This window comes from Artemia franciscana, chromosome 17, assembly GCF_032884065.1.
Source record: "Artemia franciscana chromosome 17, ASM3288406v1, whole genome shotgun sequence".
Taxonomy (NCBI): Eukaryota; Metazoa; Arthropoda; class Branchiopoda; order Anostraca; family Artemiidae; genus Artemia; species Artemia franciscana.
The window spans coordinates 18,799,038-18,811,875 of NC_088879.1; the positions used below are offsets into that span (position 1 = coordinate 18,799,038).

Sequence of the window (12,838 nt, forward strand, 5' to 3'; positions counted from 1 at the left end):
AAATTTCTATAACTGACACTTTCAGGACAATAATCACAAATATTATGGATTTTACACAGGAAGAAGTTAACCAGCAAAATGCTTTGTCTCAAGGGAAGTGGTTGAATTTGCATTTCCTAGGAAGTCTTCTTATTTAATTTTACAATTAGACTAGCTAATGTAGAATACAATTTTACTCCTTTTGAGAGAATGCTCCACAAACTTTAAAATAATTATCGAAAATACAAAGAATTTAGAGATTTATTCCTAGGCTTCATTTTATGACGGATATTCATAGCAAGAGAACAGTTTTATCTTGACCCTATTTTCTATTAATACCACCTTTTTTTTTAATTTTACTAATATTTTGGCATTCTTTGCTCATCTAAGAGCCATTTTACCATTTTAAAAATATAGCAGGCACAGTATATGACCCAGGATAAACATGGTATATTTTTCTGTACATTTTGGAAAAGGACCCCATACTAAATATAAAATAAAAATATCATAGAATAAATATAAAACTGGTATAAAACCGCAGCACTTTGAGGAAAAGGTGAAAAAAGAAGTTGAAGGATGCGACACTAGGACTTCCCAGTCCCTACAGGTGGTGCTGATCTCCGTTTCTTGGCCATTTAGCCAGGCAGTACAGTGGAGTAGTAGCGGTCCTGGGCTTTCACACCTTCCTGTTTACGTTCCCCGGATTTCGCCAGGTACCCATTGGGTGAACTTAGACTAAGTCTGCAGAAACACGCCAGTGACCCCTGCTCCAAATCAAATTATTGGCAGCACCAGGATCCGAATCGATTGCACTTTATAGCGCTGCTTCTAAGAGCCTCTACCTTGTCACCGTACCTAACAGACCTTAAAGCCTTCTTCGAAAAGTAGTTTTAAAATTCCAACTTCGACTTACTAATTTTAATAACTTCTTCAAGTCATAAATACTTCTTCAAGTCATCAACTTAATTCGTGTTAATTTATTAAGCTTCGCTGAACTTCTGAAATGTTTCCTAAATAAACTTTTTCTGTCGGCTGTCATCAAACTCGTCAATGGTCGACTGATGATTTTGGACTAAGAATCACTTTAGAAGTTGTTGATTGATTCCATATTGTCAAAACAGACTTTTATCACTTAGAAAAACGCTTTTTAGAAAGCCTGAAGAGAAGTTAAAGTAGAGCACAGATGTTTTGGTTATCTCGAAATTTCATCGAGTCAGTATGAGCTATTTTAAGAATCCCTTTTTTCAAGAGAGCAGTGAGTTAAAGTTTATAAGTAAATTTCATTTACTGTACCATCCCAAAATAGTGTAAGTTTTTGGTAAGCTACGCCAGACGACGATTTTTCTACCATTCGATACCTGGAATTCAACTTTATATATCTGCTGTCGAACAACATTCTTGCAATTTTCTGTGCGACATTTTTAATGAAAAATTCGTTGAAAATTGTTGAAAAAAGGCAAAATCTCTAATTTTCAGGCATATTTAGATCATCCTTTAAGCAAGTCTTGCTTTTTTTGAAGTGAAGTATTTTTACTTAACCGACTACGACCCTAACTAAGATTCTATAGTATTGGAGTGGTTTTTATAATAATAATTTAATTACTAACAACATATAATTTCACTGAAAATATTTTGTTTTATTGATTAGTATTAATAATTGAACTTAAAGTGATCGTTGATGGAAGTCAAAATATATTCTTGAGACTAATGGGAAGGGGAGGGGTCTTCAAGCATTCCTCATTAATACGTTTTCTAGAAGTATGTTTTTCCATCTACTGCTATTTTGTCTTTTACGAATATCTGCAAGCCAAGTAAATGGCTAAAATTGTGAAACCCTAAATTCTATCACACTTCTTGTATGATTGAAAAACTGTGGCAACATATTGATTCCAGTAAACCAATGCTAACAAATCAAGCAGTAAAGTTGACACTTAATTCTATCTTCAGAAGAGAAAGTAATTACAACAGCCAAATAACAAAAAATCTGTAGGCTGGCCCCATAATTGGTTTCGTTCTGAAACTGAACTTAGGATTTTATGGAACTCATTTCTTAAGAGTGATTAAATAAAAAAAAGTTTTTTTTTAACTGATATTAAGGAGCAACATAAAAACTCAAAACAAAAAGAAATTATTCCGTATACGAAGCGTTCCCCCTCCTGAATACCTAGGTCTTTACGCTTAAGCTCTTAGCAGTTTTGAAAAGCCTCCTATTCTAAATAAATGGCCGTTGTGTTTCAAAATTATCGTTTTTGAAAAGTTGGGACAATCAGTCAAACTTAAGCGTAACGAAGCAAGATATTAAGGAGGGGCAACCCTTCATATACGGAATAATTTCTGTTCATTTTGAGTTTTAATGTTGCTCCTTATAGTTTTTTAAGTAATTTCTGGTCGTTTTTCAAATAATGCAGGTAAATCTGGCTCACATTCCATGAAATATATCCCCCTCATGGGAAAATCCTCCTTGGAAATTTCATCCAACATAAATTGCACCCCCGCCTCTCCCCCATTGAAGTTCACTCCAGACAGTTTCATCCTTGCTGAAATCTCCCTACCCTTGAAATTTCTTGCGGGCGATTCAGTCAAGAAAATTCTCTTTAACTTACTTCAATTTAAAAAAGACTGTAATCCCATATTTTCCCCTGGATATTTCCCCTGGAACATCTCAACATGCAACATTGAGTTGGCAAATAGAATGTAAGAGAATTAAAAATAGCTACGTATAGGACTTCTTTCGACCCCCAGTGAGAAATTTTCCCTGAAAAAATCACTCGCTCCCCCGGAAATTTCATTCCCCAAGGAGGATTCTCCCTATGTAAATCCACCCCAAGCACAAAATGCCCCCTTCCCCGAAAATGTCTGTATATTTCACAATAGCAGTTGCTATGGGTAAACAATGGACAAATTTCATTGCTTACAGACCTCTCACGACGGATTCTGGGGGGTTATTTTACCCCTAGAGATTTAGTTATTTGATCTTTCAACTAGACTGAATAAAATGACTGTCTAAAAATTTTGATTAGATAATTTGAGAAAAATGGGCGTAGGAGGAAGGCCAGTTGCCCTCCATTCTCTTTGGTCACTTAAAAGGGCACTAGAACTTTTATTTTTCATTTAAATGCACCCTCTCCCAGTTTTCTAGAACCATTACTTCAATACGATCACCCCTGGGAAAAAAAACAAATAAACACGCATCCGTGATCTGTCCTCTGGGAAAAATTATGAGATTCCATGTTTTTATTTATATGAGTTTGAAATTTCTACAGTAGGGTTCTCTGGTCTGGTACGTTGAATATAATGGTGTGATTTTCATTAGGATTCCTTTAATTTTAGGGATTGTTTCCCGGTATTTCCAGAATCAGGCAAATTTTCTCAGGCTCGTAACTTTTGATGGGCAACGCTAAACTCGATGAATTTTATTAAATTTGGAATCAGCATAATAAGCTGATTCTTTTTATGTACCTATTAATATCAAAATTCAGTTTTTTAGATTTTCGTTCACTTTTGAGCCGTGTCGCTCCTTACTTACAATTCGTTACCACGAACGTTTTGATAAAAATCAAAAAAAATTTACGCAGTTGTTGATACTAGATGGATCATGATCTGTAATGTGAAATCATCCTTGCCATAAAAATTGGAAATTTTATTTGTGTCAAGTTTTCAAGGGTTTGTCATTTCTTATTCTCACATTTTTTTTTGTGTACAGAATAATGGTAGAAGCTCCATTCTTACTCTCGCTGAATGAATGAAATAACATGATCAATTGATTTCTTTCGTGATAAATTAATTTCCTTAAGGTAGGTAAAAGTTAGTGTGATCCAGAATCATTAGTTGTGCTTAAGTTCTTCCAAAGCCAATCTTATCATGTCCGCTGTTTGCTTTTTTTGCAGATTTTTTGTCAAAGTACTTGAATGACTCTCAAAGGGTCACTAGGGGGTATTCTGGGTATCTGTTCATCCACTACTACTGCTACTATGTCTACTACTAGTTGTGAGAGAACCAGGGGTTTTCAGCCTAACCTGGCACCTGAAACTCACATGCTACGTGGGAGCTTCCCAGACTATTTACACGGGGAAACTATAAGCAGTGAATTTCTTTTCAGAACACTGCTGAACCATTAGCTCCATGATTACTAAAAAAAAAAAAAACACTAAAGCACTTCCCGTCATGTCCATGGTGACTCATTAATATGCTCTATGGCACTAAGAACAAAGCCCTATATGTATATTTGCGTGCACTGCAATTTTTGGAGTGGTTTTTAAGGTATTGAAGCACATTAAAGTGAAAGGGAGTACATTAAGGGGGTTGATATCTTAAAATCTTTTTGCGAGCCCCAGTGCCGGCTGACCGTCTCTGAGACAAAGGGCCCATTTCCGAATTTGCACAGGGGACTACCCACTATCAAGAGCCACTGAAAATTGGTGATTTGACTATGAAATTTGATTGAAAATACAATGAAATTCTACGCCCACTGTGTCAGTAAGGTTTTCAATCAAAACTGCTAACAGCACAGGGAATTCCGAAAGCTGCCAAACAGGTCAAACGATAGATCTTTCGAGCTGATTTTTAGTGTTTTTCTGGGAGATATGTTAGTACACTTTTAGGGAATGCTCTTTCCTGAACTTTCAAAAGAGAATTCTGTTTAGTCAAAAAAAGTCACAGTTTCAGATGATTTAAATTTCACTAAAACTGAGTATCTCTATTCCCGGCACAAAATAGGAGAAGTTAAATGTTTTGTTTCCTAAGATTTCTGGGGAAGTAGGTGTTTTTTTTCTGTCATTTATTCATGTGTCTTATCCAAGCTCTACATGTTATGGCAAGAATATCCAGTCAATATTAAATAGTTTGGCCATAGAAGCTAAAAAAAAGTGTATAATGGAAGAGATAGGACAATCCTTTAAGGTATGAAATCCTCTTAAGAACTTCAAAAAGTTTGTTCGCTATTCTGTTACGACAAATTATCTTGTATTGATAATAGTTCGACATCATACACCTTCCTGATGCTTTTATATTATCGGTTGATTTTGATAAATTTGGTCCCTTTTACAAATGGCACTGTCCATTGAGGAAATGTAAAAAGTCTGTGCATTTTTTTTAACACTTCTAAGCTTGAATGGGCGTTGCGTCATTTATCAAATTTCTTCTGTTGTGTTAATTTAGTATCTAACTTTGAAGACCACACTGCCTTTCCGTGACGAAAGTATAACAGTTCAAAATAGGGATGAAACCTTTTAATAGACAGCGAACAGATACAAAATTTTTTACTGGATATTTCGAACACATATACAGTGTAAAAAATGAGCATTAAAACATGATGAACACTGTATATGTTCGAAATATCCAGTTAAAAATTTTATATCTGTTCACTGTCTATTAAAAGGTTTCATCCCTATTTTGAACTGTTATACTTTCGTTGATTTAGTATCGTTAGATTAAAAAACTGTGTCCTCAAAAAAAAAAAGAACAATAATAACAACATTGAACTCATCAAATTGCCTCCAATCCCTTGGTAAATGAATATAAATCAAGTGAGTTTAAGTGGAATGCTTTAGCGCGTATCTTATTCCTTATCTATAAAACCATGACTATCTCAATACTTAAGAGGCGTGTCTGTCACTCTTGCAGAATTTCCTGATTAATTTAAGACCCAATTTAAAATTGATATTCTGCTAACACAGCTGGCAATAAAAAATCAAACATGTCAAAATGTCCCAAATTATCTGGAAATTAGACGTTTTAATCAAGCGTGAATTGTAAGAACTCATAAAAACGAGTTAATAAATTGTAGGCTAACAAGAAATTGATCTAGAATGCTTAAAAAAGAACCAAATCATTGTAGTATGACAAGAAAATCGACAAAATATCACGTTAAAGAGCTCTCATGTTCCATGGTCAGTAAGAAATAAAGTGAAATAACTTTAAATAGATTTACATTTTATTATATGACTCATTTATGAGATAAACGTGTCCAATCGCTGGTTTCGAAGATAAAAATAATTCTAAAATGAAACAGTAAAAATAAAAATAAACAATGAAGCAGTCCTCGTCGAATGATTATAGTCATGAAACTCGATTGAATCCAAATGCTTTCTGGACCAATGGTCCAGATTAATAATCCTATAATCCAAATGGTTATGATGTTAAATCATGATTTCAGTGATAGCTAAAACTGAGAGTTCAAAATCTGATTTGTAAATAAAAGTTTCTAATAACTAGGCTACGCTGAATAAAATGGCTATCTCAGGATTTTGATCCGGTGACTGTGGGATAATAATTAGCGTGGGAGGGGGGCTAGGTGCCCTCCAATTTGTTTGGTCACTTAAAAGGTGCACTAGAACTTTTCATTTCCGTTAGAATAAGCCCTCTCGCAAGATTTTAGGACCACTGGGTCGATACGATCACCCATGGGAAAAAAAAACAAACAAACAAATAAACACGTTTCCGTGATCTGCCTTCTGGCAAAAAATACAAAATTCCACATTTTTGTAGATAGGAGCTTGAAACTAAGGTTATCTGATATGCTGAATCTGATGGCGTGATTTTCGTTAAGATTCTATGACTTTTGAGGGTTATTTCCCCCTATTTTCTAAAATAGGGCAAATTTTCTCAGGCTCGTAACTTTTGATGGGTAAGATTAAACTTGATGAAACTTATATATTTAAAATCAGCATTAGAATGCGATTTTTTTTATGTAGCTATTGGTATCAAAATCCATTTTTTATAGTTTTGGTTACTATCGAGCCGGGTTGCTCCTTGCTACAGTTCGTTACCACGAACTGTTTGATCATTTCGCTACGTTTTTCTTTTGCCTTTTGACTTTTTTTTATGCTTTGATCTTGTTATGACAGGAAGGACATCTCAAAATTTTAATTGTCTTAGTTGGTGGCTTTGATGTTGCATTGGATTAATATATTCTTCAAAAATGCTCAACGTGTCCAAACGCTGGCTTCAAAGATAGAAATAAAGATAGTAACCGAAAGTTCAAAAATCTGATTTGTAAAAAAAATTATGATTTGACAAAATATCACGTTAAAGAACTCTCATGTTCCTTGATTAAGTGAGAAATCAAGTGAAATAAATTTGAATAGATTTATATTTTATTAAATGACCCATTCATAGGCTAAATTATTTAGCTCCTTTTTTCCCCTTTTGAAATTTTTTATACTTTGACTTTTTTTATAACAGGCAGGACGGATCACAATTTTATTTGAATTAGTCGGTGGCTATGATGTTGCATTTGATTAACCCTATTTTAAAAAAATGTTCAACATGTCCAATCGCCGGCTTCGAAGATTAAAATAATTTTAAATGAAACAGTCTTCGTCGAACTCATGAAACTCATGAAACTCGATTGAATCCAAATGGTTTCTGGACTGGTGTTAAATACTGGTTGCAGTGATAGCTAAAACGCAAAGTTCAAAAATCTGATTTGCAAAAAAAATTCTAATGAGAAAACTTTTTAATTTTATAAGAAACAAATCATTGTATTATGACAAGAAAACGGACCAAATATCATATCAAAAATCTCTCATGTCCCACGAGTCAGTTAGAAATCAAGTGAAATAAGTTTAAATACATTTAATTTTATTAAATGACTCATTCCTGAGCTAAATCCTTTCGCTCCGTTTTGAGTTTTCTTTGACTTTTTTTTTTTTTACTTTTGTTTGACTTTTTTTATACTTTGACCTTTTTATGACAGGAAGGACAGATCATTTTTTTTTGTCTTAGTTAGTGGCTATGATGAATCATTGGATTAATATCATTTTTCAAAAATGTTCAATCAAATACAAATAGTTTCCAGGCTGATGTTAAATCATGGTTCCAGTGATAGCTAAAGCTTAGCAAAGAGCGAGCCACGGCCCATAGTAACCGAAAGTTCAAAAACACGATTTGTAAGAATAAAGTTTCTAATAAGAAAAAAATTCCATTTGACACGGATCAGGAATGGTAGCTATTATTCTGGTTGACCTCAATAGTAATAAAAAAAAAAAAACACAAGTGTCTTTAACTACAAGTAAGGAGCGACATTAAAACTTAAAACGAACAGAAATTGTTCCGTATATGAAAGGGGTTTTCCCCTCCTCAATGCCTCGCTCTTTACGCTAAAGTTTGACTCTTTGTCACAACTCTAACTTTTAAAACAATAGAAAACTTTAGCATAAAGAGCGAGGCGTTGAGGAGGGGACAACCCCTATTTTCGAAAATAAGGCAAATTTTCTTGAGCTCGTAACGTTTGATGGGTATGACTAAACTTGATGAAAATATATATTTAAAGTCAGCATTAAAATGCGATTCTATTGATGTAACTATTGGTACCAAAATTCCGTTTTTAGAGTTTCGATTACTATTGAGCCGGGTCGCTCCTTACTACAGTTCGTTACCACGAACTGTTTGAAATTTTATCGTAAGAGCAAGTTTGAAAGAATTTTGAAAGAGTTTCGAACCTCTAAAAATGGTGGTGTGTCGAAACAAAAATAGAATCACCATGATTGAATACCTCATATAAAAGAATCACAATCCTTCACCCTGAACAACAGGGAAAATAACGTTTTCGGAAGGGTAACATCGATGTGTCCCCTTTTTTTCTTACCAGGGCTAGAAGGCTACCGCAATGTCATAGAGATATGTTTAGTGACTCATTTAAAAGATACTGTATTCATATATACATGCATTTTATACATGTGCCTCAATATCGCCATCTCTAAGTGACATGGTGCCAGACATGGCACTTTTTTAAGTATTGTTTCAAACATTGGAAGTTTACAACTCCTCCTTTTGTAAACTCCCCGCCCAGCCATCTTAACAAGGGGAAACAAGTTTTGAAAAATATTCTAATAAAAAAATTTTTAAACTTTGCTTTTAGAATAAAAATGGAGTAACTTTGGAATAAAAATGATTATCTTAACAGAAAAAATTAATAACGAAAACAGTTTTCCTGAAATGTCGAAAAAGATCTTGAAACCGTAATGTGTATCTTTTTGTTTTTCCATATTTAGTGGGATACCTAAGACAGTGTCAAAAGCTGTCTAAGAGCTCATTTGAAAGTTAATGCTTTACAGTATACGTTTGGAATAAATTCATCTTAATAACGCCATCTTAAGGTAGCGTATAACACCAAGGATCTTTTTATGTCATATCCACAGTGGATAGGGTTTGAAACATAAATAGTTACCATGACATCCCCCTTGTCAATAATCCATAATTTGATGCACACTGTCTAAATCCCCCTCCGAGAATGCTCCCCCTTCCCGTCCACCTAATAAGTGAAATAAAAAAAAATAGCTATAAAAACTGCATAGTGAAAAAGATTTTCCCATTCGAATTCAAAGCTTATTAAGGAATAATTATGAATTTTATTTATGTTTATAACAGTGAAAGTAAATTACGAAATAACATTATTTGGATTTTCGAAATAGAGCTTAAAACCCAATTATGTCTTTTTTTTTCTCTCTGCCATCATTGAGGCCGTCGAAATGTGTAACCAAGCGCAGGTTTTGCAATTGGGGATTTTCTTTCATATCCCTTCAAGACGTGCATGCATTGGTTACTGCACTGGTTTTAACGACAAACGTAGACCAGTCATTTTAGACCAGAAGGAAGGCGTTACCCTTTAAAAGAACAAAGTGTTTTGAAAGAACAATCTTTCGCTTTTAGAAAGTTGTGTAGATCTGGTTTGCTGAAAAAAGAAATAAAATCTCGTATTTGAGTTTGATACTGGGGTTTAGTTGTGATTAAAGGAATTTATTATTTCAGTTGCAGCAGCAAGATGATTTTTCATACCCTATGGTTTTTTAAAGGCCAAACTATCACCTTTATAAATTTACGTAGATGTGGTTCATTGAAAAAAGAAATAACATCTCGGATTTAAGTTTTGGTAATGTGATTTAATTGTGATAAAAGGAATTTATAATCGTAATGGCAGTAGCAAGATGATTTTTCTTACCCTATGGCTTTTGAGAGAACAATTTATCGCTTTTTAGAAAGTTAAATAGATCCAGTGTATTGAAAAAACAAATAATATTGAGTTAGGGACGATCAAAATATCTTCTTTGATTGGTAAAATATGAGAAACTAAAACAGGAAAATTTGGCAAAAAAAATTCCCACTTGATCTCAAGGAAAGCCAAAATCAATTTTAGCTAAAATTATGACTAATTACACTATTTTTACTCTAAACTAATCAAAGCTAATCAAAAACGAAAAATGTTTGACGTACCACTTTAATCCTTACAAATGTAAATTGCAGCATAATTTCAGTCGGCCCATGCTCGTGGTTAGTCGGTCGAACATTTTTATCATATTGTCTTTTTTCAAATAGCTCTTTTCTGAGTCTCCATATGTCGTTTTTTTCTTGGCTATGACCTGAAAACACAAACATTTAGAATGTACAAATTTTCGATTAAAATCGACAGGATAGCTCATATCTGTACATAGAGCTAGCAAGCCTAGTGAAAGTCTTCGTCTTTCTGCAGATTTCATAATGTAGAAAGGTAAAATACGTAGGCACTTCACAAAATGTTCGTTCTATTTTGCAGGAGGGAGGAGATTAGAAGGTTTTCTCTCAAACATTCTCATAAATAAAAATGGTATATATTACAAGATCAGAATCATTACTCATTCAATGTTCCAATTCTGGGAGTTGTAAGATCATAAGGCAATTTATAGCACGTTTCAATATGTTGATGAATAACCAATATAGTCTATCATGTCTAGATTTAATTTTATTTCTCCTCTCTTTTACCACAGCGTCTCAATGATTACTACAACTACTACTACTAATAACTCACTGCGGCACCAAGCCACCTGAGGCCATCACAGCTACGTATACTCCTCCTCCAACCTAATCTATTCAAGGCCTCCCTCTTTACACCCTCCCAGGTAGTTCCCATTTCCTTTAAATCTTTATTTATGACATCCTCCCCCAACCCAGACAAGGACGACCTGCTTTCCGTGTAGCCCCAGACGGTTGGCCGAAAAGGACAATCTTTTGCAATCTGTCATCCTTCATCCGCAGAAAGTGGCCTAGCCATCTCAACCTTTTTCCATTATAGCCCTAGAAAGCGGGATTAAACCACATTTTTCGTACAACCTGCTGTTTGAAATACGGTTAGTCAGCAGTATACCCAGAACAAACCATAGGCAATTTCTCTGAAAAATTTCTCTTAAAGATTGACATCTTAAAATTTGACAATAAAAGAAATAGATTTAGTAAAAACCAAAAGAATGTTTAACAGTTCTTAATACCGTACTTCGCTTATGTCATGTTGGAAAATGCTCTAAATATCTTCTTCTAGAAAAGTTAGAATTATATCCATATATTTCTTGAGGTGACAACACATGCTAGTAGAAGATTCAAAAATGGAGTGCTTTTTCCCAACATTCTTATTTATGGCATCCTGCCAAAATTAAACATAATGTTTAATTGTAAATTTTGCATGATAGTTACACTAATAATATTGAAATCTAACAGTCACGAGACTGGACAATTTTCTTATTATACAGCTTTTCATTTCCAAACAAAACTATATGTTGAAGGTTTTGGTTGTTTTTGCAAATTGTTGCTGCATGGGAAAAACAAAATTCTTGATAAAAAGGTCAGGAATTGTTGATCAACAAGATTACAAAATAAAATCTTTAAGTAAACATCCTCTAATTTAAAAGCACCGTTTAACATTAAAATTGGGGCTTAATTTAAGATATAACGCTGATAAAAAAAAAGCCATATGGGAGCACGCGTCTCAATCAGAATAATATTCTAAAATTCAAGAGTCAAAAAATTGTCTATAGCTTAAACCCATATAAACAGATGTATCACTTGGGGGGAAAAGGAGTGATTTAGGAAGGTTAGAGTACTTCGTTTGTTTAAAATTTCATCAGCAGCCAAATGGATAGAGAGGGTAAAGCTACTTGGATAGTGGATAAATCTCTTTTTTAAGTCGCCACAAATTTTTCACAGAGGGTGCAAAACCACCTAAAGTAGGGTTTGCTGGAATGAAACCTCCCAAATAAAGAGCTAGTTTTTTGAAGCCTACTCTTTGCTGCGTAATGTCCCATTAATGGTAAAGTTCCTGCTGTCTTTTAAATTAGAAATTTTCACTGAGTTCAAGCCTTGATGAAGGTGGAAACGGTTTTATTTTAAATTACCTTTACTGTTGATCAGTCTGTCATATATTTAAGATGGCCAAGTGTAAAGATGATCTTAATCACTAGAAAAATGAAACGGAAAAGGTCAGGTAACAAAGTAAGAGGTTAATCCGTTACACATGTGGGTTTTCAGCAACGGAAGCTTCAAAAGTTTCTCTTGTTCTTCCTGTAAAATTCTTTAGGTGAACCACCTTCACATTTTATGGTATGAGTATCCCCACCAGCACCAATTGGGGGGGGAGGATGTGTAAAGTGCCCTCGAACTACTTGTAAAACTGTAAAACTACGTATCTAACTCTAAGATCTATGTTAAACAGAGAGATGGAATAGAGTAAGTGTTATTTGCATTGCTGATAGTTACATCTATTGTAATTACAGGCTATTTTATGTACTCTGAGGGATTACCAGAGGGGGTATATCAATTTTTCTACAATTATCTAAGATACAGTCACGCTCCTGGTCCTCCAAAGGTGACTGAATCAGGTGCCTTGCCTTACAGCAGGAATTCTAACTAACACAATTCCATAACATTGACCTCTTTAAAAGAATAGATAACGGGAGAATGAGGTTCTGCGGACTAAGTTAAAATTTAGTCCACAAAATATATTTCTGTTTCAGTTACGATTGAGTTCCGGATCCAATATCATTAAGCATCATAGAATCTAACGACGCCATCTCTAGTTATTTATAACTATTTCTAGTGATTTTTTTTCTTGCCC

At 34.2% G+C, this 12,838-nt stretch overlaps 1 protein-coding gene across 2 annotated transcripts in view; it reads right to left on the bottom strand.

The window, feature by feature from the left end:
• Positions 1–12,838, bottom strand: part of LOC136037959 (neuronal acetylcholine receptor subunit alpha-3-like) — a 92,829-nt gene that overhangs the window by 28,936 nt on the left and 51,055 nt on the right. For both annotated transcript variants that reach the window (XM_065720842.1, XM_065720844.1), the window contains exon 3: positions 10,192–10,337. In XM_065720842.1, the coding sequence (XP_065576914.1) occupies positions 10,192–10,337 (146 nt within the window). The remainder of the gene's footprint in view (positions 1–10,191; positions 10,338–12,838) is intronic.